Raw genomic sequence first — 23058 nt, 5'->3', positions numbered from 1 at the left:
GAACTGAATGGGATACTTCTGTGTATATATATTTTATATATACGGTATATTCCCCAACGAATGGAACACAGTAGATGCTTAATGAATAATGGTTAAAGGACTTTGGAGCCAGACTGCCTGGGTGCAATCCTGTTTCTGCCCCTATGAGCTGTGTGACCTTACCTAACTTTTCTGTGCTTCATTCATCTCATTTGTAAAATTTTGAAAATAACATCTGCCATAAGGTGGTCATAGGAATAATGAACTGGTATCTGTAAAGTGCTTAGAATGCTGCCTGGAACATGAAAACCACCATAGCCATGTTTGCCAATATTACTATATGTCAACATTTATGTAATACATATTTATGCAGCACCCATTGTGTGTCAGGCTCTGTGTGGGACCTAGGAACACTACTGTCTACAAAGTGCTCCCTCTTTCCTTTGGTTAAGTGGGAGGGACAAGCATTATTTGAATAATTAGACAAATATATAATTGTAAACTATGCTAAATATTGTGAAGGATGTCATGAGTTTATCTAACAGGGGAGCTTGATTAAATTTGGGAGGTCCCAGAACCCCTCTTGAGAAAGTGACATTTGAACAGCAATCTGAAAGACGTGTAGGCATTAGGTTAGTGGTTCTCAGCAATTGTGACCTTCAAGGGACGCTGTCTGGAGACATTTTTGGCTGTCCAGCTGAGGAGAGAGGTAATTCTGGCATCTAGTGGGTGGAGGCCAGGGATGCTACTCAATATCCTACAATGCACTGGAGGGCACTCACAACACAGAATTGTCTGGTCTAAAATGTCAAATGTGCTGAGGTTGAAAATCCCTGCATTAAGGTGACAAAATCAGTGGAGAGAGCATCAAGCAGAGGGAAGAGGAGGTGCAAAGGCTCTGAGGTGGGGAGAGCATATGTTCAAGAAAGTGCATAAAGGATGCAAAGAGAGAAGGCTGGGCAGAAGGCCTCATTGGTCAGAGGTCTGGATTTCATTTCAGGTTCCAGTGGAAGTAACTAGAGAATTTTAAGTAGAGAGGCATGCCATGTCTGCCTTCTGAAGAGCTCACCTGGGCTGCTGGCAGAGAGCACTGGATAAATTAATTTGGAAAACAATGGGGCTGGATTCTGTGCTACCTAATTTTCAGGAGAGGCAGAGATGTCAAAAATCCCATCCCTGCCCATTGAAAGAGCCTCGTCCAGAGGGGATGGCAAAAAGGCCCAAGGGACACAGGTGAAGACAGGGACCTGGAGGACCAGGAAGTCTCACAGTCAAGGTCACATTTGGGTGGAGCCCTGAAGGACAAGTAGGGATTTGCTGGGAGCTTATGGAGGAAAAGCATTCTGGGAGAAGGGAACAGAATGTGCAAAGGCTCAGAAACTCCGTACAATAGGTCTCTGTCCAAGATAACTTGGAGTCAAGCTGTCTGGAGATGGGGATGAACACAATGACCTTTCTTTGTCTTGGATTCTGGAAAGTTTTTGCTGTTTTTAGAAGGCAATGTGTTTCTTTGGCAATTATTTGTTATTTATCTTTGTAATTATTACAGGAAAGAAAATTAAAGCAGAGAGAGATTTTAAAAATCTTTTTAAGACTCAAAGATGCTAGGCAAGTGCAGATCAGGATTTGAATCCAGGTCTCACACAATTAAGTAGAACATAAAATAAATAAAATCTTGTGGGCATTTCTCTTGAACCAATGTCAGTCAGGCTGCAGCCTCCAAGTGTTTGGCTTCTTGGAGATTCTGTCCCGGTCTCACTTCAGGGCATAGGGTTAAGAGCTGGGCCTGCCACCCCTTAGGGCCCAAAGTAGGGTCTCTCAGGCAAATAAATGGAAGCTCCTGGGATGTTCACTTAATCTCCTAGCTGTTTGGTCTTCATGCTTCAGTTTGCTCATCTCTACAATAGGCACAAACCCCCCCCCCCCCCATATCCCAGAAGGTTGCAGCAATGATGTTAAAGGCCAACACTTACAGAGGATCTAGAAGAATGCCTGGCATATACTGAGCACATAGGAGGGTTTGGGTGTGGCTATTACTATTAGTAATAGTATTAGTAATAGTATCCTCAGAGCATGCAGTGTGAGGAACCTGCTGGTTCAGCATCTGCCCTTTCTTAACCTAGTTTTTGGTTTGACTCAAGAGGAAAAACGATGGTGATAACAGGGACCGTTCCTTGAACGCCTACTATGTGCTAGGTATAATCTTATGGAATTCTCCAACAATAACCCTATTAGGGAGGGACAATATTATCCTTGTTTTCCAGATGGAGATGAGGCTCAGTGAGGGCAGGTAACCTGCTCAAGGTTACACAGCTGCTGAGAGGCAGGGTGTCCAAACCCACTGGGATTGCTTTCCCGAAACCAGCTATGCCTCTGCCTCTTCTACTGGTGGTGCCATGCCCTGTTGCCCTCTGGAGCCTGAGACCCAGGCCCTGTGTCCCCCTGTACTACATCAAGTCTGGGCCCCACTTCCAAGCTCTTCACACTAGCCTTGTCTTTGTCATCCTCTGATCCCGCCACAGGCCAGGTCACCATTATTGCTGTATGTCTCAAATGCTCCAGCTTTTGACTCGAGTCAACCTTCTCCACCCCACATACCTCAAGAGGAGTCTTTCCAGAGAAGGCTTCTGGTGCTGCTGTCCTCATACACCAAAAGAGACTCTGGGCACTTCCTCTGCTCATGAGACTAAGCGCAGGCTTAGCCTGGCACTCAGGGCTCCTCTGTTGTAACCGAATGTCTTTCCTAGCCTCATTCTCTCCTCTAATCCCCATGGATTGTAGCTCCAGGGAGGTTTAGGGCACTGCTCACTAAACAGCCACTGAGGAATAATTATTCTTCATTTTAAGCTTTCTGTGTGCTATACAGTTAGCTAAGCACTCCACACCCACGACCATCATTTAATCCTCATGACAAACCTATACTGTAGTCACCAATTTATTGATGAGGAAACTAAAGCCTGGAACAAGGGGAAGTGACAGGCTTGAGATAACGTCTCCAGTGATCAAACTGGGGCTCGAACCTGGGTCTGCCTGGTGCTGAGGCCTGTGCCTTACCACCACACCTCATTCCCTTCTCTGTGTTCTACGCTATTCATCTTCCTAACCTGAGTGCAACTTCACCTCCTCTGGGCAGTCTTCCCTATTGCCTGCCTACAACATAATCACTTTCTCCATGGCAGATAGGACAGTTTCCTCACTTTTGCTTTCTTTTCTAGTGGACTGTCAGTGTGGGCTCCTGAGAGGTGGCGAGGCCTTCTTGTTGGACAGAGTTCATTTCTTCCATTAGCCAGCCCAGCCCAGAGCAGGATACATAGTAGGAGCTTCATAACACCTGCCAAATTGTTAAAATCCTTCTTTGCTCTTGGCTTTGCTGCCTCCACCCTGGATTTGGCAGACCCTTGAATTCCATTTCTTATTCATCTGTCCAAAATGTACCAGTCCTACTGTGTACAAAGCTCTGTGTTCTGGGCTCCATCCTGTTCCCCAACAGCTAATGAGAGAGGTGCTTCATGAAGCATGTAGTCCACAGAGCAGCAGACAAGGTTATGCATTCACATAATCCTGAGTTTTTCTCCCCTTCTTGAGCACACAATGTTAAACTATATTTTCAATCTCCTTTGAAATTGGACATGGCCTTGTAGTTGAGTTCTGGTCAAGGGAATGTGGGCAAAAATGATGTGGCCAATTCCAGGTATGGACCTTAAGAACCTCCCAAGAGATCCACCATGTTTTCTTCCCCCCCTGTATCAACCAAATGAAGGGACACAGTGGAGGACAGAGCCAGAGGACAGGACATGCCTGGGTTCCTGAATGACTGCAGTGAACAGTCTCCTCCCCCATCAACCAGCACTAGATTGAGATGTGAGAAGTAAACTCCAGCTGTGTTCAAAATTGCTACAGGAATGAGCCTACTAGGACTCATGCTGACACACATGGGTTCAAATCCCAGCTCTTCTCATTGGTGGTTAGGTAATCTTGATGTCTCAACCTTTCTGAGTCTCAGTTTCCACCTTATAAAAGAAACAAAATCATCTCTATTTTAGAATTCCCTAGAATATGCCACAACATCTCAGATGTCAGACAACCAGCCTTGAGTGTGGCACCCAGAAAATGCTCAAGAAATGGCAATATCCTCCTGCCCTCTGGCTCCACCTCTGCCTCTCAGGGCAAGGTCTCTGCTTGGTCCTGAGACACAGGATTGGGCTAATCTTAATCTTTGCTGGTCCCCACTAATATTTGGTTTTATGTATTTTAATTAAGTGTTATTATTTTGTGTTTGTGTTGGGAATAATTTTATTATAGAGAGTTTTTAAACCTCAGGGAAGAAATAAATATAAGACCTTCGTCTGCTGCAGTATGGGCTCCAGGGCCAGGAGGAAGGAGAAACTTTAGGAAGTGGCCTTTGGGGGGTGAGGAGGCAATGGGTACCAGAGGATGAGCCTGGCTCAAGATGATGGTGTGCTTGGCAGGGTGGATCTGGGCATGGACAGAGCCCAGGGCATAGATAAGGCCTGGGGCCTCAGGATACCTCTCTCTCTGGCTTTTAGCTCCTGTAAGTCTCACTTCCCTCTCACCTCGGGGCATTTGCACATACTGTTCCTTTTACCTAGAATGTCATTCTGCCCTTCCTAGGATTTTAGCCAAATTCTAATGTTCCTACTCTTGCTTCAGTGCATTGGTCATTTTCTCCTGGAAGCCCTCCCTGACATCCCAGGATGCTCTCATAGATGCATGAAACTCCTGGTCACGGTCCCTGTTGCAGATGGTAATTATACTATATTTACTTGCTGTGTGAATGTATGTCTGTCTTTCCCCAGAAGGTCACCTCTGGGAGAGAAGAGACTGTCTTATTTGCACCTGTGCCTAGAACAGTGCCTGGCACACAGAAGGTGTTCTTGCAAATATATGCTGAGTAAATGAATGAATAAATCAATTCAATCTCTTCTACTCCATGTACACCTAAAAGCAGGGATCAGCAAACTTCTCCAGTAAAGGGCCAGATGGTAAATATTTTTGGTTTTGCAGGCCATACAGGTTCTGTTGCAACTACTGAACTCTGCTGTTAGGATAGGAAAGCAGCCATAGATGACACATAAATGAATGAGCATGGCTGTGTTCTTATAAAACTTTATGTATACAAACAGGCTTTGGCCCATTGTTTGCTGATCTTTGTTCTAAAGATCCCTCTTTGCCCTGTGTAACTCTGGTCTTACTTGGTACAAGGATTACTTTGGGTGGTATGGTGGGGGCTGACCTGTAGCAGCTTGCAAAGGCCAATTGTTAAATTTTCAGGAATTTTGCAAGCTGGCTGTTAAACACAGCCATTATTAAAAATTAAATCAAATGAACCTATAATTATAATAAATAATTTATATTAAAAATGAATGGATGAATCTTAAGGACATTATGCTGAATGAAATTAGCCAGCCACATAGAGACAACAACTATATGATTCCACTTATATGAATTACTCAGAGAAGCCAAAGGGAAACTCAGAAGTGGTTGCCAGGGGTGGGGAAGGGAGAATTCTTGTTTAATGGGTACAGAGTTTTAGTTTGGGAAGATGAAAAAAGTTCTGGAAATGGATGGTGGTGATGGTTGTTGCACAACAGTGTCACTGAACTTACACTTAAAAATGGTTAAGATGGTAAATTGTAAATTGTGTATTTTACCACAAAATTAAAAAAATAAAAGGAAATACATATTCAGCATTCATTACTTCCTAATTATTAGATTACATTTCACTACTCTCTGTGCTTTGAGCTTACTCACATCTATTATGTCTGTATGGTGAAATGCCATGTGCATCTCTTCCCAACTCCATGCTGGAAGAATTTATACCATGGAAAGTGGGAGATGATACAAATCAGTCCTTACCCCCTCACCTGTTGTTCAGCATTGGCCAGCATGCCGCTGGTTATTCCTTGTGTCTGTCTCCTCCACTAGATGGTGAGCTTCTTGGGCAGAGCTCCTCAAACATTTAAAATCACCAGCAGAAGCTTTAAAATCCTGATGCCCAAACCTCATGCCAGACCAAGAATGCCAGCCACTCTGGGGTGAGACCAGATATTGGCGTGTGTGTGTGTTTTTTTAAGATTTTATTTATCCATTCATGAGAGACACAGACTGAGAGAAGCAGGGACACAGGCAGAGGGAGAAGCAGGCTCCTTGCAGGGAGCCCAATGTGGGACTCAATCCTGGGACCCCAGGACCACACCCTGGGCCGAAGGCAGGTGCCAAACTGCTGAGCCACCCAGGGATCCCCTTGGTGTTTTTGTTTTGGTTTTTTAAGTCCTCAGGAGATTCCTCTGGGCAGCCAGGGTTGAAAGCCAGTGGGCTGGTCTAAGGTTGAACATCTCAAATTTCAACATGCCGAAAAATCACAAGAGAATCTTGTTCAACTAGAGATTCTGATTCAGGAGATTTTTTTTTTTTTTTTTTTTTGATTCAGGAGATCTAAAGGAGGCAGGGGGAGGCTGAGAATGCCTTTCTACTAAACTTCCAGGTTATGTGGACACTGCTGGCTGGCCAATGGACCACACTTTCAGTAGCACAGCCTTAGAATTAGAAGGAAGGATGCTGCCGATCAGAAAGGTTTCCTTTCTGCTTAGTGACCATGTGGCAGTCTATCTGTCTTTCCCTCCTACCTGCTCCCATCAACACAGTGGGAGTTATAAGAACCACTTTACAGAGCAGGAGACTGTGGCTGGTGAGGTGGTCTGCTCAAGGTCACACAGCCAAGGAGCAGTGGTGGGGCTTGGACCTGGTTTCTTAAGACCCCAAATCCAGTGCCTTTGCCTAGCTGCCTGACTGAGGCCATTCTGGGTATGGGGGTTGGTTGGACCTGAAACTGCATCCAGGCCTTTCCTTTTTCTGGCTGTATGACCGCAGTTGGGTTTCTTACCCTCTCTGGGCCTCAGGGAGAGGTTGGCTGTGATACTGCATGCTTGCAGGCTTCTTGAGGAGCTCACCTCATGGAGGACACCCACATCCAAGAAGGTTCTTTCTCCAGGTCCTAAACTTAAGGATGACACTTCAGGGGCCCTGCCCTGGCAACAACCGTAGGGGGTCATGCAATTCAGCCCTCTTGGCTGTATCAGAGGGAAGGCAAGAGTGGGACCATTCTGGGTGCAACTGCATTTTGCCTTGGCAGCATTCAGCACGTCCATAATTAGTTAATGTGCTGCTGAAAGATTTCAGAATCAGAATCAGAATCATTCCCACAATCATGATCAGTGCTTAGCCTCTGACATGGCTCCCAGCCTTCTTTGCACTAATTGTTGCTTTTCTGTCTATAACTCATTTGATCCTCACACTTTCCTTATAAGGTAGGAGCTATTATGAGTCCCATTTATAGATGAAGAAACCAAGGCCCACAGAAAGAAAAATAACTTGTCCCAGTTATTAGGTCACACAATTAGTAAGTAGTACAGCAGGGATTTGAACCCAGGCTGTCTGGCTCCAGAACTGCTCCTAACCACTGTACTATACTGCCCTTCAAATAATTTATGCGCAAGAGGCAAATGTGCCATGTTCCCAGATGTACTCTGAGCTCCCAAGGGACAAAGGCCCTGTCTCTTGTTCCCTGCTGTGCCCCTAGGGCCCCAAACAGGGTCTGCCCATAGTAGAGACTCAAGAAATTAGTTTCTGAATGAGGGAACGAGTAGGTTGGTTTAATCTCTCCCATCCCACATCCTGGCCACATGGAAGTCAATCATAGCCATGATTGTCAGTGGCACTAAGGAACGTATGTCTATTTGTCTTTCCACTAGGCTATGAGTGCCATGAAGACACGAACAGAATCTGGGGTGCTCACTGCCATATCCCTAGAGACTGGCACACGCCCTCGTAAGCAGCAGGTGCTAAATAAATGTCTGCTGTAGAGTGAAGGTCTCAGTGGAACTGATAAGGGAACAGGGATGTGCATATATGTTCTAGGGGAGCTGGCTGGAGAGCAACAACATGACGGTCCTGCCTCTGGGAGGTTTACCCAACATTAAGCTCTTTATCTGCATAAATCCTCCTAGCCTCCCTGGAAGCGAGGACTATTACCATCCCTATTTTATAGCCAGGGAAACTGAGGTTCACCGAAAACCCTGCCAAAGGACAGAGCTGGGATTTGAACCCAGGTCTGTGCAACTCTTGGCTTATATCATTTCTACTCCACCAAGGGCGCCTGATAACTAAGTAATTTGTGTTCACCTTCTCACTGTCAGCGCTTGGCACAGTTCCTGGCACACAGCAGGTGCTCAACTAGTTTTTGAACATGAATGAATACTGATGCTCACCACCTCAGCTCCAGCATGAGGTGGTGAACATCTTGTATCATCCTTGGCCCATAATAGATGCTCAGCAAACATCTACTGGATGGATGCATGAGTGACAGTGTGAATGGCCACACATCCCATGCTGGCATTGTGGGCTAGCTGTTGCAGTAGCTTCGGTTTTGCTCCCTGCCACCCCCAGGCAGACGTGAGTGCTAAGAGACACTTGGCTGACAGCGCCATAAGATGGATGTGCACCCAGCGGCCTCACCTCCCCACCGACTGGCCCTGCATGGCCTTCCATAATGCAGTCCATTAAAAGGCTTGTAAATTTTCATACACGAAGCCTACCATGGCGTCAGCATAGACTAATTGTTGTTAAATGTGCAAGAATGTTACCGCCACGCCGCTGGAGCGATCACTCTTCCCAGCCCGGCCCAGACGCCGACCCATTCCTCTGCAGGCGGAAAGCTTACAACGTTCGCACAAGGCCAAAAAGCAATTCGTGTCAAAAAGATCAATAATATAAAAATAAAGCATGAGAATTCTAGTTAAAGGGAATGTCATATAAATATGTGGTTCACGTCCATGATTCCAAGATTAAAAAAAATCAATCAATATCGTTCTTTAGATGATGTTATTTCTAATGAGAAATACCCGGAACAACTGCAAATAACTGCTTAACTGGGGGGAAAAAAGCATTAATAATTTACTTTATAAGGCATATGATACCGAATGAAAGAGGATCGCTGCTGGTTCTTAATTTGGTTGTAATGCAGCATGACAGGTTCAATGACGCTTTGGTGGGTTCTTAGTATTAAATTCAGAAAGATGTTCAGCTCGTTCTAAGTTTTACCCCAAGCTGGGCAGAGTAAAGCCAAAGGGGCAAGCCTCCTTACGGGGGGGGAGCCGAGGAGACCTGCACCATCAAGGTTATTAAGTCATCAAAGAGGAGAGAGTAAGGAATGCATATGCACATGTGCTAGCCGGAGGCAGTGGGAGGGAAAGAAGTCCTTCTCGTTTTATCTTGCAAGTGACACCCTGTTTACTGGGCAATCAGTATGTGCCAAGTTCTGGGCTGGATGTGCAGGCCTGGGTTTGAATCCCAGCTCCCTTTATGGGTCGGGCTTCCCTGGTGGGTACTACCTGAAAAAGCTCAGTGAGGTCACATCTGAAAGGCATGCATCTAGCTGAGCGATGAGGTCCTCCCCAGCCCAAACCACCTGCAAGTCTCCAAGTCTAGACCTCAATCTAGAATCTACATCTTCAGTGCTTCCTGCACCCCCAGGCCTCTTTTCAGTCCTTCAAACTGAGGTTTGCATCTTCCACCCTCTGCCCTGTTGGTGAAGAGCTGTGTGAGTTTAGGCAAGCAGCTAATCTCTCTGAGTCCCAATTGCTCACCTGTAGGCGGGAACAATACTGGCAGCACCTCTCTCACTGTGCTGCTCAGAGGTAGTGATGCGTGTGAGGCTTTGCTAAAGGCTCAATAAACTTTGCTGGCTGCTGAGCTTCAGTGACCTCACCTGAGAAATGGGTGAGATCAGAAGCCTACTCATGAGGCTTGTCGGAAGATAAACGTGATAAGCCAAGTCTCAGCTCATCTACTTGGAATGCTGACATATGTTCAAGGAACACACCTATGTGCTGGGCTTTGGTTTCTGGGGCTTTTCAAGTACCGACTCAATTAACTGTCACATCAATCAACCTCATAAGATTGGATGCTATTATTATCTCCACTTAAAAAACAAGAAAACTGAGGCCCAGAGAGGTTAAGTGACTTGCCCAGGGTCACAGCCAGGAATTAGAGAGCTAGGATGCAAACCAGTGCCAACCTGACTCCAGAGTCCACGCTTGCCCCCAGTGCTTGTCTTTTCCAGGGAGTTCTGCTGGTCAGTAAAGCCATTTCTTCCTGGTCTTACTGGCTGGACAGGACTACACACACCTAATGTCAGTTACAAAGCCTCACTTACAAAGGATGGTCAAGCCAGTGCTGGGAGCTTCTGAGAAAGGGTAGTTTGGGGAGCAACAGAATTATGAGAAAGATAGCTGGAAGAGTAAATAATGTAAAGGCAAAAAAGGGGGGGCCTTTAATTAAATTTTAGCTCAAAGAGAAGAACAGGAGTCCTGTGGGTACATGCAGAATAAGAGGTGAGCACAGGGACCAAATCACAACATGGCATGCAGGACAGGCTGCAGGACTGTGGCCCGGGCAGGAATAGATATGTCTGTCTCAGGTGATCTGGGCCATGAGGAAACCCTCTGTGTCTGTCTCAGGCAGCTCAGCTGCAGGAACACAGACTGACCTCCTCAGAATCTTGTCCTGGGTTAGGAACTCCTTCCCTACCCATGACTGCCTGGGAAGGAAACAGGGATACTCAGTATTTGGGGCTGGAACAGATGGTATAGAAGCCAATGAGGACTTCAGGTTTTGGGTACTGAATGGAGGTGGTGAGCAGGGGCTCAGATAAAGGGTTCAAGGGGTACAGTCTCCTCCTCTTAATCATCTCTGAAAGGCCAGGCATACCCTACCCCATGCCATCTGATTAGCAGTTGGAGGGATCCTATTGAAACCTGCGTCTGACCTGGTCTGCTCTAAATTTTCCTACGGCTTCCACCTAATTTGGAGTCACAGCCCATGTCCTTGAAGCAGCTGGAAGGCCTGAATGATCTGGCACCTGTGAAGATGACTTATGCTAAGTGTCATGCTGGAGGAGTGTAAGGGCTGTGCTGTGAAAGGTGGCAGGGGTGGGGAAATTGGTCAGGGAGGACTTCCTTATCCCCTGAGGATCTGACACTCAAAATGAGGCAAAGAGAACAGCAAATGCAAACACTCTGAGGCAAGGACAAGTGAGGCTGTCTGCTGGCTGAGGAGAGAGGCAGGGCAGGATCCAGATAGTGGTGGGGCCCCCTGGCCTGGGGGGTCTTCCCTAAGGGCTTTCATCATCCCACCACCCTCCTGGACCTGCATCCAAGCCTCCTCACTTCTCTCCCACCCCAGGTACGGACCTGGACACTGGATAGGTGTTGGCTATGTCCTCTGTGAGCTCTGGTTTCCTCATATGTAAAAGGGGGTAATCATAGAACTCTCCTTAATAGAGGTATTATGGAAAACACAGGACATAACCATTAGGAAGTGTGCAGCATATAGTAGATGTGAAAGAAAAATCACTTTGAAGACTTCTCTAACAAAGGCATGGCCCACCTTTAGTGCCAAGTCTGGCTGCTTACTGACAACAATGGGCAATGAGGCTTAGTGTCACCCAGACCAGGAGGTGGCACTGTGGACATCTATTGCTGTGTAATCAGTTGCCCCAAAATGGAGTGGCCCAAAGCAATTACTTCTTATTATCTCTCATGCTTCTGTGGGTTGACGGGGCTCAGCCAGGCAGTTCTCTTGTCATTTCTTAGGCAGTCACAGCCAGGTGGCAGCTATGACTGCAGTCACCTGATGGCTTGACTGGGCTGGATGGCCAGTATGGCTCCTTGACTTGTGCCTGGTGCCTTGGTGCTCCCAGCCCCTCTCCTTCATATGGAGTCTCATCCTCCAGGACCCATCCATACAGGTTGGGCTTCTCACAGCAGGGTGGTCTCAGGGTACTCACACTTCTTACATGAAGGTTGCACTGGAAGAGGCAGGAGACAGAACCGCCAGTCTGTTGAAGGCCTTCATCTGGTACTGGCAGAGGGTCACTTCTACCACATTCTACTGGTTGGAGTGGACACTGGCCCAGATTCAAAGAATGGAGACACAAGCTCCATTTCTTGATGGGGGAATGCCAGACACAATGCAGTTATGCAGGGGATGAGAGGTATTGTGTGGCCACAGTGGGGATGGGTGTGATTGTGACACTCAGCAAAGCAGCAAAAGCTCTGGGAGCAACCAAGAGGCCTCCTATGAGCTCTTGACATGAGTGGACATTATTTCAATCACAGGGACTAGACTCCTAGTTACATTCCTTAAGGGCACGGATGGTGTCACCATCCTTGGACCTTCCATAGCTTTTACCTGGAGCCTGGCACATAGTAGATGCTCCACAAGTATTTGTTAAGTGGCCCTGCAAGGCACCAAGTAGAAAGGAGGCCTTTCTGGGGCTGGCACAAATACTTGACCTCCCCCACATCAAGAAGCATCTAGTAGACTACCAGGTTGTGACCTTCACTATGTCCAGCAACTAGAACACCACCTGGTATGCGGTAGGGCTTCTGTAAAAGTTTGTTGATTGAATAAGTGATTGCAGGGATTCAACAGATGATGAATATGTCTCTCATAAGGGGCACCTTGGTCTCCTCTCTAAGCTCCTATAAGGGAGTCATGCCGCACAAACTCCCTTGAACCCTGAGAGGACAGAGAAAGACCATCTTGGCTCCATGCCACCAAAGACAGCTACCATGATGAAAACAAATGACTGGCCAGCCACTTGATAGATGATCTCACTGAACCTCATGCTATGACGAAACAGTGGCTCAGAGACATGAAGTCACCTGCCAAAGTCACATAAGCCTGTCAGTGTTTGGGTGGGACTCAGACCCTAGGTGTCAGACCCTGGGTGGTCAGAGAAGGCATCAGCCCCTTTGGTTTCCAAACTGCAGTGTATTCAGCCAAAGGGTTTTCCATCATGCAGGCCACATCCTCTTCCTGGTGGAAGAAGAAGGAAGCAGAGAGAAAAAAAATATTCTTGCCATGGCCCTGCTGTCTTGTCTTCGTGACTGGGCCAGTACACACACTCCTTAGAAAAGTTTCACCTCTGGTTTAGCATCATAAAACTTTTAATTTAGATGTTTTCATCTCTCTCTCCAAGTAAAAATAAGTTTAAAATAATGACTGTAATAAATGAAGGTAATTAATTGTAGTTTGTTCCTTTACTGTCTAGTCAGCTTAATTTTACCTTTTCAACTAATAATGAGAAAATAATTTTTGTGCTCGGAGGGTTAATGATATGTAACTGCGAGAGCTGCTAATTGCATGTTGCAATCCATCCATCAACAACCCCATCTGTGCGACTTGATTATGTTTGCTAAATTATTGCTTTGAATTATCTTTCATAAAGCAACTTTTGTAATTAGCGGGGCTTTCGTCTTGCTCTTTTCTCTGCGCGCAAGGATATTCAAACTTTGGCCATTTCAAGCTGTCTCCATTAAGCCACCTTCTCTGGTTGTCTTTGTTTCCCTGAGCAGGGGGAATCAAGACTGTCCTTTAAGCAATCAAGGCAGAGAGAAAAACCTTCCTTGATTCACAGCAGGGCAAATTCACTTCCTCTCCACACCCCTCCCACCAGGACAGACTCGAGCGCGTGCATGCACGCGTGCGTGTGCATGTGCGTGCGCGCGCGTGCACACACACAGACACACACACACAAGAAGAGAAACAAAAAAAAGGCCCACCCATATATAGAATGAGAAGATAAAAAGGATGCCCAGATTCTTTATATACCAGAGCTGGTGGAGTGAAATTAAGGAATGAACTTGAACGTGTTATATTTCAACAAGAGGCCCACACTGGGGAAGAAGGAATGACGGGTACGATATTCAGCCCTGGCGTTTTATGGGCTACTTTATGTGACTTAAGACGGTGTTTGCCTCAGGGAATATTCCTGGGAGGTGATTAATGCCCACTTGGGAATCTTCAGCTCTGAGCCCGAGCCTGGTGGATTGCGAGAGGGAAGTGGCATAAAGGATGAACCCTCATTAAAAAAATTAAAATGAAAATCAAATTTGGATTATAAACGGCTTGTGCGTGAGCAGTTTGTTCTGGATGAAGAAGATGCTTTTTATTAACACCTTTCTTTGGTAGCGTTTCTCCCCGGAGGCACAGGGAGGGACATGGCGGCCTCGATGGATTAGTCAATAGATCATGAAGAAAGCAGGGGTTTCAGGAATAAAACTCCAGACAAATGTAGTGTTTTTGGTACATTAAAGGGATGATGGAAAGCCCCCTTAAGAAAACTGACGAAGTTCTTTGGAGATCCTCAGCTATTAAAACACTGTGAATTCGACATGCCACATGGATTTGGAAATGAAAATTTAGCTTCGTCTTCCCTTTCCGACCCACTAAAACTTTCTCTCCCTTGGTGAGTTACTGAGTACCCCCTGTGTGCCAGACACTGTGTCAACTGCCTCCACCCTTAGTTCTTTGAATCCTTACTGTTAACTTCATTTGCCAGAGAAGGAAAGCTGCATGCAGCTTAGAGAGGTTAAGGAACCTCTCCCCAGCCACCCAGCTAGGCAGGCAGCAGGGCTGAGACTCAGGCCATGTCTTAGTCTGATGTGCACGTGCTTTTTGCACACTGCACTGGGATATTCTCTGGATCATCACTCAAATGTAATGTTGAACTCTTTCTCCTATTGAAAAAATGATGTAAGTCACACCTGTTCCCTTCAGGGATAGAAAGCCCCCTTCTTTTGGAGAAAAGCCTTGAACATCTACTTAGGAAAGAGGCAGATTCCAGCCCAAGCATAGCAGAGGCCAAATAAACCTGTACTGGAGGAGACTGATAACAGGAATAATAAAATAACTAGGACTTATAAGGCAACATTCTAAGCACTCTATGGGTATGACTTTGTTCTTCCTCAGTCACGATTCTATGAAGGTTTACTTATTACTCAGTTTTATAAATAAGGAGGTAAAGGCATAGAGAGGTTAAGGAACTTGCCTAAGATCAAACAGTGAGGAACTGGCAGAGGCAGGATTCAAACCCAGGTTGGCTCCAGAGTCCGTTCTTTAACACTTGGAAGCTCTCTGTGTGCCAGGCACTAGGTTAAACTCCTTCCTTGCATTATTTCTCAGTCCTTAAAACAACACAAAAAGACCAGGAGGGTCTTTCTTCCCTTAAACAGATAGGGAAACTGAGGCTCTAAGTTGCTAAGACAAGCCCAGTCCATATTGTCCAAGCAAGGAAACAGCTGAGAAAGTGACGCTCGGCGTCTGTCTTTGGGCTGGGCAGAGGGATCAGCTGCCTGAGAGGGCTTGTATACTGAGAACCCCTCATGGGACCATTGTGCAGATGGGAGCCTCTTTTTTAAAACCACAAAGCCATGACAACAAATTCCCAACATTATTGGTCTTTCTGGTTTGTTTCCTGGCCACCCACCCCTCCACTACCCCTTTCAGTTCAGGCACCTCACAACCAAATGAATCAATACCGGATGGCCCTATAAATAAATAAGCACATCAGTCAACTCAGTAATAAAATGAAGGGATGAAAAATATGGAAATCAGTGACATTTGTGTAAATCCAGTTATTGCTTATGTTAATATTGCCTCATGCGCTTACGCGGTTCCAAAGAGACAGATTTAAAGTAATGTGGCGCTTGGCGGACAACAGACGTAAAATGCATCTCCACCAGAGTGTTCGGAGAAGGGCCAATCCCTCCAAGGTCCTGCCCGAATCCAGGGGAGACAGAGAAGAGCCTCCCCACCCCCAGAAGATGGAACATTTGACAAAAGTCTTCCCCTTCCACCACCCTGCCTCAGCGGACCTCCATTCTCTTCCTAGCCTGCCTCCCTTGCCAGCAGGACCAGTGGACATTATCAGAATCCTGGTCATAGAGTCAAGCCAAGAGGAGAAATGGGAGAGGTACAGCCCCATGACAGGGCTCCAGGAAGGCAAGAGAAACAACTGGCTGGAGACAGCTCAGCTGCTGCCCAAGGACACAGGGCCTGATGGGTTTTCAGGAAAGAACATGAACAGTGTCAATTTTATACTCAGATGGTGGGTCAGTAAATTTTAGGATGGGCTGGTAAGTGGCCTTATCTGCAAGATTGCCTTAGAGAATCAAAGCAGAGCAGAAGGCCTGGGAGAGCAAAGGTCACCAAGTTCAAACCTCTTAATTTTAAAAATGGGAAACCAAGCCTGTAGGTAAGGTGGTTTGTTCAAAGTCACAGATACGTATATAGCAAAGCTGGTGTATGGGCTGGACAGAGTCTAGGGAGAGGGAGATTTTTTTGGGATCAGACACTGGAATCCCATCAAATAGAACAGAGAACCCATCCTCATCACATCACTATTGTGCTGATCTGGAAAAAATAGGGTAGAGTTTGCAATGGGGATAGGCAGGTTTCTCCCAAGCTTCTAGAGGCTGCTAACCCCCTCTGGCAACTCCAGGTGGGATAGGAGAGAGAACCAGGGAATGTTTTTGTGACATGCCAGGGCCTTGGGTCTTACCTCAGCTTGGAAGCTTTTTAATACAGGAGCCACCATCTCTCTGATTTCCTGAAAAAGAGATCAGCGAAGAGTTCACCCAGTGCCAGGTGGGATGCACCTGTTGTCCCCCCAGCTAGCTTTTCCCAAATGTGTCCCATGGGACGGGTGCTCCATGGGATTTCACTAGGGTTTCTCCTATATACACCTACACATAGACACACACACACACACACACACACACACACACACACACACACACACGATGCCAGCCTAATAAGCCTGGGAAATAAAGTCCAACATCAAGTGTCTTCCCTGCAGGACTTTTTGGAGCCTTTACTATAATGCACTTTGGGGATTTCTGGAAGAGGGAGGAAGGAAAGAGTGTTTCCCAAATAGATCTGATCACGGAATACTCTTTTAGGCAAAGTACTCAAGCAACTGGTGGTGCATTATGTGACCCTTGCTGAAGAGGTGCCTTGACTCTCCACACAGCACCAGTCACCAAAGTCCCTTCATGAAAACCTTCTGTCCTTCAACCATTTGCTCAGGGATGACTCCTTCAGGTGGCCACCTCTGTCTGCTTTCCCATCCAACTGCCCCTCTTTGGCAAACATTCCATTTTGCATTTTAGCAACATCACTTCCATACTTGTCTCTCCTTCCTCTCCAGAAGGTGCCATGAGTGGTGCCCAGCTCAGAGGAGAGGTTCTGAAATGTTTGATGAATTCTATGGCAGTGGGCTATCTTCAGAAGGGAGCCTCCTATTTCTGGACCCTAGTTTCCTGCCTTTCACAAGGGCTCCCCTGGTTGGCTCCTATGAGTTCTCCCCAGCACACAAGACAGAGGTCTTTTAGAACCTAGTGTCACCAAGATTCCACCCTAAATGCTTCAGTTTCCTCTGAGACCCCTTGGTGACCCCATAAGTGCTGTTTGTCAGGGCCCATGAGAAACCCCTGTAGAAGGAGGAGTTGAGGGGGGCTCAAGAGTGTGGGGAGAGAAGGGACAGTAGAGAGAAGCTGGAAAGGAAGACATGGGCACAAGAATACATATGTTCAGGTAAAGAAAAAAATCCCTTAATTATGAGATAAGGTTGTTCTTCTGTCCCTGAAAATGATCCCTCTTCTGGGTCCTGGGTACCCCTCCTAATTTGTGTCCCCTAGGACTCCTTGGAGAGACATAGGGAATGCATGTGAATCTAGTGGATTTGATCACAAGGAACTATGGGTACATGGGCTGAGCCATGGAAAAGGAAATTTATGAAAACCTAGGTCCCAGCTTGTGAACTCAAATGCCCACAGAGGCCAGGGTTGGGGGCAGGGTTGTGGACATGATGAAGGCAGGCAGGGAGGTCCCATGGCAATATTGGGAGAACCCAAGCACCATGTAATGGATGTAGCAGCTGCTCAGCTCCAGTTGGTGACTGCCATGTGGGCATGGAACCTCTGTGTGACCAGATCTACTAAAGAGTCACAAAAGATATTGGAAATCTGGGGTTTTGGGTAAAATCTTCTGAAATGCTAAATGTTGGTAACTTACTGTAAAACTTGAAAGACTTTGCAGACCAAATAAAACATATGAGTAGGTTAAACTTCTGGTCCAGGTTCAGGAAATGTTAGTGCCAAGAAGGGGCCTCAGAAGCCATCTCCTTAGTCCCCTGATTTTCCAAGGTCCTGAGAAGGGCTGGCTTGCTCAAGTCAGGCAGTGAATGAGTGGCTCAGCTGGAATTTGAATGCAGGTCAACAGACAACCCACATAAGTTGTATGCACAGTCCCATACTCAAGAGGACTCAAATCTGAGCGCCAAGGTTGAGAGGTGGGTGGCAGGGCTTTGGGCCAATACTGACCATTTCTAGAAGCCCCTTGTCCCGTGTGCTTTATCCCTGGGGGAGAAGCTGAGCATAGGCACCAGCGGGAGGTGATTTGGGCACCAGCCAGATGATGTTCTTAAATAAAACCTTGGCATGACTCTCCCAATCAGGAGAGACTAGTTCCAAAAATGAGAATTTTCAGAGGCGCGACTATAATAGGAATGGAAACTTATTCCTCCTAATTACATAATTGCATAATTATGCAGTATTAAAATTATGTAAGCCGAACTCAGAGGCTGAAAACCTGGCCTGGATTTCCCTCATCACCTGAGGGCTCCCATGTGACCTGGGGAGAAGGATGAGATGGAGGGTCTGTGATGACCAAAGAGGGCATGTAGAGCTGGGAAGATGTAGGGCTGCTTCATCTTTGCTTCCCACAGAATGGAGAGTCAGAGGCAAAGCTTTTGGTACCCTCTCTCTGGGCAGAGAATCAGTTTAAATACCAAACCATTCTCTGTTCTAAGAAGGAAACAAAGGATGCTCAGCATCACCTATGCCTTCTTAGTGCTGGGACTCAAGCCCAGGACTTGACTTGGCCTTTCTGAAGCTGCGATGTGGGAGACACTTGGATCTGGGATTCTCACTTCTTCTCCAAGGGCACCCTCCCTCAGCTCTCAAACCTAAGATCCCTTCTATACTTGCTCCATGGGCAAGTGCTAGCTATAGTCCACTTCCCTCTTTTGCTTTAAAGAACCGAAGATATTTATGACTTGTGGAGGATTTCATAGCTAGAAGACCTGACCCTTATATGCTCATGTAGCCTGATTCCTGGGTGGGCCTAACTCTTCTCCACCTTTCTGTGGTCCCCTCCTCCATCAGAAAGATGGCAACAGGACCCATGGATGATTCTAACAGGTAGAGTGGAATCAACATCTCCAGGTCTGATACTTCCAGAATGCCAGACACTACCTCACCCTCCTCTAAGATCCAGGCCACTTGAGTAGATTAGGACAGAGAGGTCAGCTATTAACCTCTGCTGACCAGAGAAGCATAGTTGGCTTTGGGGATAGTCAGGGACTCCATTTCCCATAGTGGCTCTGATGTGTCACATCCTTGATAACATCATATGGAATCAGAAGGCTTTATTTTTCTTATTTGTGTTTATCCATCTTTTTTTTTAACCTGAGCAGCAACAGGGAGCCTGATAGAAAAAGTAAAGGAATTAATACATTCGTCCCTGTAAAAAACAAAAACATGTCCATTCTAGTCGGTTCCCCTGGGGGCCCTTACGTTGCAGGGGGTGGGGGTGGTTTAGGCGGTGGGACTAGTCATTATCTGGACCATCCTCAGGGCCAGCTGAGAAAGACAGACCTGGCAGCTGGAGTTGCAAGGCAAGAGGTGAAGGGAAAGAATGTGATCTGTTTATGGCAGTGGGAGGCAGTTTCAGAGGAGACTGAGGGAAAGCCCAGAGAAGGTGGGGGGAGCCTATAGATGTCCTCTCCCAGGCACCAATAGAAAAGCAAAATAAAATCAAGAAATCTAGATAAACTGTCTTTGCTGTCAAGGCCCAGCATTTGACTAGACATGATATGGGGCAAAATGGATGTTTTAGGGAGCGCTCAGAAACAATGACTTCAATGGAGAAGCGTCCTGCCCTCACTTTAGATAGCACCACTGAGTACCACTATACCAAGAAACACCCAAAGGTTGGGGGCTGTAATTTCTCTTTGTGGCTAATTAGCTTCTTTTCTTGTTAGTCACTTAATGTCTACTTCCAAAATATAGTCTGAACAGAGAAAAATCTGCATTCCTACTGAGTTAATTCTATAACAGCAAATATACTGTACCTCAGGTACATTTTTCTTAAATTCCCGGCGGAGTTCAATTAAATGTTTATGAGAATGTTCACTCTCCTCCTGCCGTGCAGACAGCTCGGAAGCGACGGAATTAAGCTCCTTCTGAAACAATAAAAAAAAAAAAAAAAAAAAAGAAAAAAAAGAGAGAGAGAGAGAGAAAAGAAAAAGATTTTTTCCCCTTCCTCTTCCTTTTTAATCATCATACAAAACAGCATTCAGAACAAGTTTTCTTAACTTACAAAGCTGAGAGAAGACAGGATATTGACTCCTGGCACAAATGAATAATTTACAAAACTGGGGATGCAACTGAAAAAAATCCAGGACAGCTTTTTTTGCTCCTCAGAAGATCAATAATTTCCCATAAAGTTGGGTGGAGTTGTTTTTTCAATCTCTCCCCCAACCCTCTGCCCCACCTCTTAAATTTCCAAAGGAGTGATGGCATAAGCTTGTCAGTAACTGTAGAAAACATCTCCAAACCGTGTCAAAATAGTAAAGTGCGGCATATTGTATGGGCATATTATAGTGTAAGAAAGTGCTGTCGACAGCTTTCATATATCAGAGGTGGGAACTGTTCCAACTATGACTTACTTACACTTAAGGGTTCATAAATACGCCTTTTAAGATATAGATGGCTTTTTAATTTCAGTAGATTTTGGAAAAATGAAGGTGCCAATAAGAAGCAAGCTGACCTTTTGTGTATCCTGCAGTAAATCATTTAGGGTTCACTTCAAGTATAAGAAATATTTCACCAAAGGCTCCTGGATTCAGAAGAAATGGATTGGAAGGTGCTTTGCCTGCTTATGTGCAATGAAGGCCCAGACCAGGTTTTTACAGGACACACCGTTGAGGGGAAGAAAGATAGTGCGGTACTGGGGGAGGCACATACATCACAGACAGTGTCTGCTGGTCGTACATGTATATTTGATCACCCCTCTCTCAGCTTTCTTTGCTTTAATGGTAGTAGTCTCACAGGGGGAGTACAATTCACCATGAGTTGTCATGGGTTTCATTTGCATAATTCAAGAAATGCTCTGTTTATGTGGTCTGCTGCTTTCTTGCACCATCCTGAGATGGGCTTTTTTTCTGGACCATAACTCGAGAAGCATTTCTGTATATATCACCCGATTATATTTGCAGCAATCAAGCCCCATAATTTCCTAAATCCGGTGATGCAATAAATTTCTGCAATCAGATTTATTAAAAACACACACGCAGATGCAAGAGTGTATTTCTAGGGTGAACTCTTTAATCTAACATATGTATGATGAGGCCCGGCACCGTGTTGAAAGACCCCATTTGTCATCGCTAATACGCATTCATCTTGCACACACAATGAAACACTTTTACCATTAGATAATGAAATAAAAGTACTATTAACCCGCTGCAAATCCTTTTCCCTGTAAGAGACGAAATGCATGGTAATTGTCTTATATCATGTCTGAGTCGGTAAATCTGCTCTATAGCAGTTCACCATAGCACCATAAACCTCATACCCATCAGAGGCTGGAGAGCCTACCCTAAGCCCAGCATAAGTGTTTCTGCCTATGGTGCCTTAGGGAGAAATTGGCAAGGGATTTTCTACTTCTGGAGAAATGTCTAACCTCTTTGGAGAGCCATGGGACTAGGAGAGAAGGTCAAGGAAAAAAAGCAGTGATTAAAATAGAGGGGCAAGGGAATCAGAAACGTGGTGCTCTCCAAGGTGCTGAAGTCACTTCTTTGCCACAGCACTAGGTACACTAACTCAAAGGTGCAGGGTCTTCCTGTACAAATGCTCCATGGAATTTTAAGCTAGGTGAGGAAGAAGGTATCATTAGAGAGGAGAGACAGAAACAGAAACAGTTTCTGACAGTCCATCAAAGTGACAGAAGAAAAAAGGGAGACTTCTGATTTATCATAATATAAAAATAATCATAGTTTCCAGCAAAGAAGCTACAATCAACCTCAACCAAAATATTGAGTGGCTAGGAAGAGGTCTGCAGCAAAAGGAATGATCAAAGGTAGATAACACCAGACCAGGTGGTGCAGCCAGTTGGACAGAACCTCACTTGGCAGGAGAGAAGAACTGGAGTGTCATGGTCAATGTGAGTTGTGATAGAATGCTCACAGTTTTCCTAAGTTTTTTTCATCAGTCTTGAAGATAAAGATGTGATTTTTACATTGCTGCAGAATAAGCAGAACTGGGACTTGGGTTGACATCACTTGGTTTTGGATTATCATGTATCTGACATTATGTTCTAATCTCTGGGACACTGCCCCTCTCCATACCACAGCAACCAATATCTCTGGCTGGTGCTGGATCTGGACCTGGACTCCTCAGTTAAAACATCAAACCCAGGCTCTGAGGGGAAATTTCACAGTAGGGTAAGTCCAACGACTTGATGTGCATACCAGACAATTATGCTGTGTGCCTGCACTGGGTCCCTTCACAAGAACCTCCCAGGGTGCTGGTGGGTATAAATCTGTCTACTGCATTCATGTTGCCAACACAGCAGAGTTGACACCAGGCCAGGGAATATTAACAGACTCCCAGCCCCAGGCCTAACATAAGCCCAGCTCATGGTGTCTTTCTTTCCTGTTGAGCCCTAGAAGAGCAAACAGTGTCCATGTTCCTCTCAACTTTGCCTACTTCTAATGCTCATCCTTCAACCCTGATTCCTGCCACATTTCTACGGTAAACTCACTAATAACAACATCATCAATAACAATAATACTACATAATAATCATAATTACCATTCATTGGGTGCTTACATGTATCAGGCACCATGCTAAGCTCCTTACATACATCATCTTATGAAATAAGCACTTAAATGTGTCTGTTAGGTGATGCAAGAAGGGACTGAGAAATAAATTACAGTCAGTTTTAATAATTCAGGCATGGATTAACCTCTTAGTGGATAATAAAGGCAAAATTGTAATGCCTAGCACTTCATAGGACTTCTGCTCCACTTTCCCACTAGCTAGGGAATATTTAGGGAGCTTGTTTTAAATGCTATAATTATATAAACCATCA

General features: G+C 45.7%; 1 protein-coding gene across 19 annotated transcripts in view; it reads right to left on the bottom strand.

Annotated features, from left to right (window-relative positions):
• The window catches only part of CUX2 (cut like homeobox 2), a 283331-nt gene that overhangs the window by 81665 nt on the left and 178608 nt on the right, over positions 1-23058 (bottom strand). For 15 of the 19 annotated variants that reach the window (XR_003146582.3, XM_025473953.3, XM_025473946.3 and 12 more), the window contains 2 exons: positions 20039-20149; positions 16406-16453 (listed from right to left, as the gene is read on the bottom strand). The exons of 1 other annotated variant lie outside the window; for it this stretch is intronic. Coding sequence is in view for 16 of the 18 variants with exons in the window: in XM_025473946.3 (XP_025329731.1) it covers positions 16406-16453; positions 20039-20149 (159 nt within the window). In the remaining 2 variants the exon portion in view is untranslated. Of the gene's footprint in view, positions 1-16405; positions 16454-17032; positions 17155-20038; positions 20150-23058 lie in introns of those variants that run through there. 3 more of the 19 variants (XM_049101629.1, XM_035706711.2, XM_035706712.2) reach the window with 3 other exon arrangements.

This window comes from Canis lupus, chromosome 26, assembly GCF_003254725.2.
Source record: "Canis lupus dingo isolate Sandy chromosome 26, ASM325472v2, whole genome shotgun sequence".
NCBI classification, from domain to species: domain Eukaryota; kingdom Metazoa; phylum Chordata; class Mammalia; order Carnivora; family Canidae; genus Canis; species Canis lupus.
Note: the sequence above shows the minus strand (reverse complement) of the source record. Positions and strands in the feature narration are given on the sequence as shown.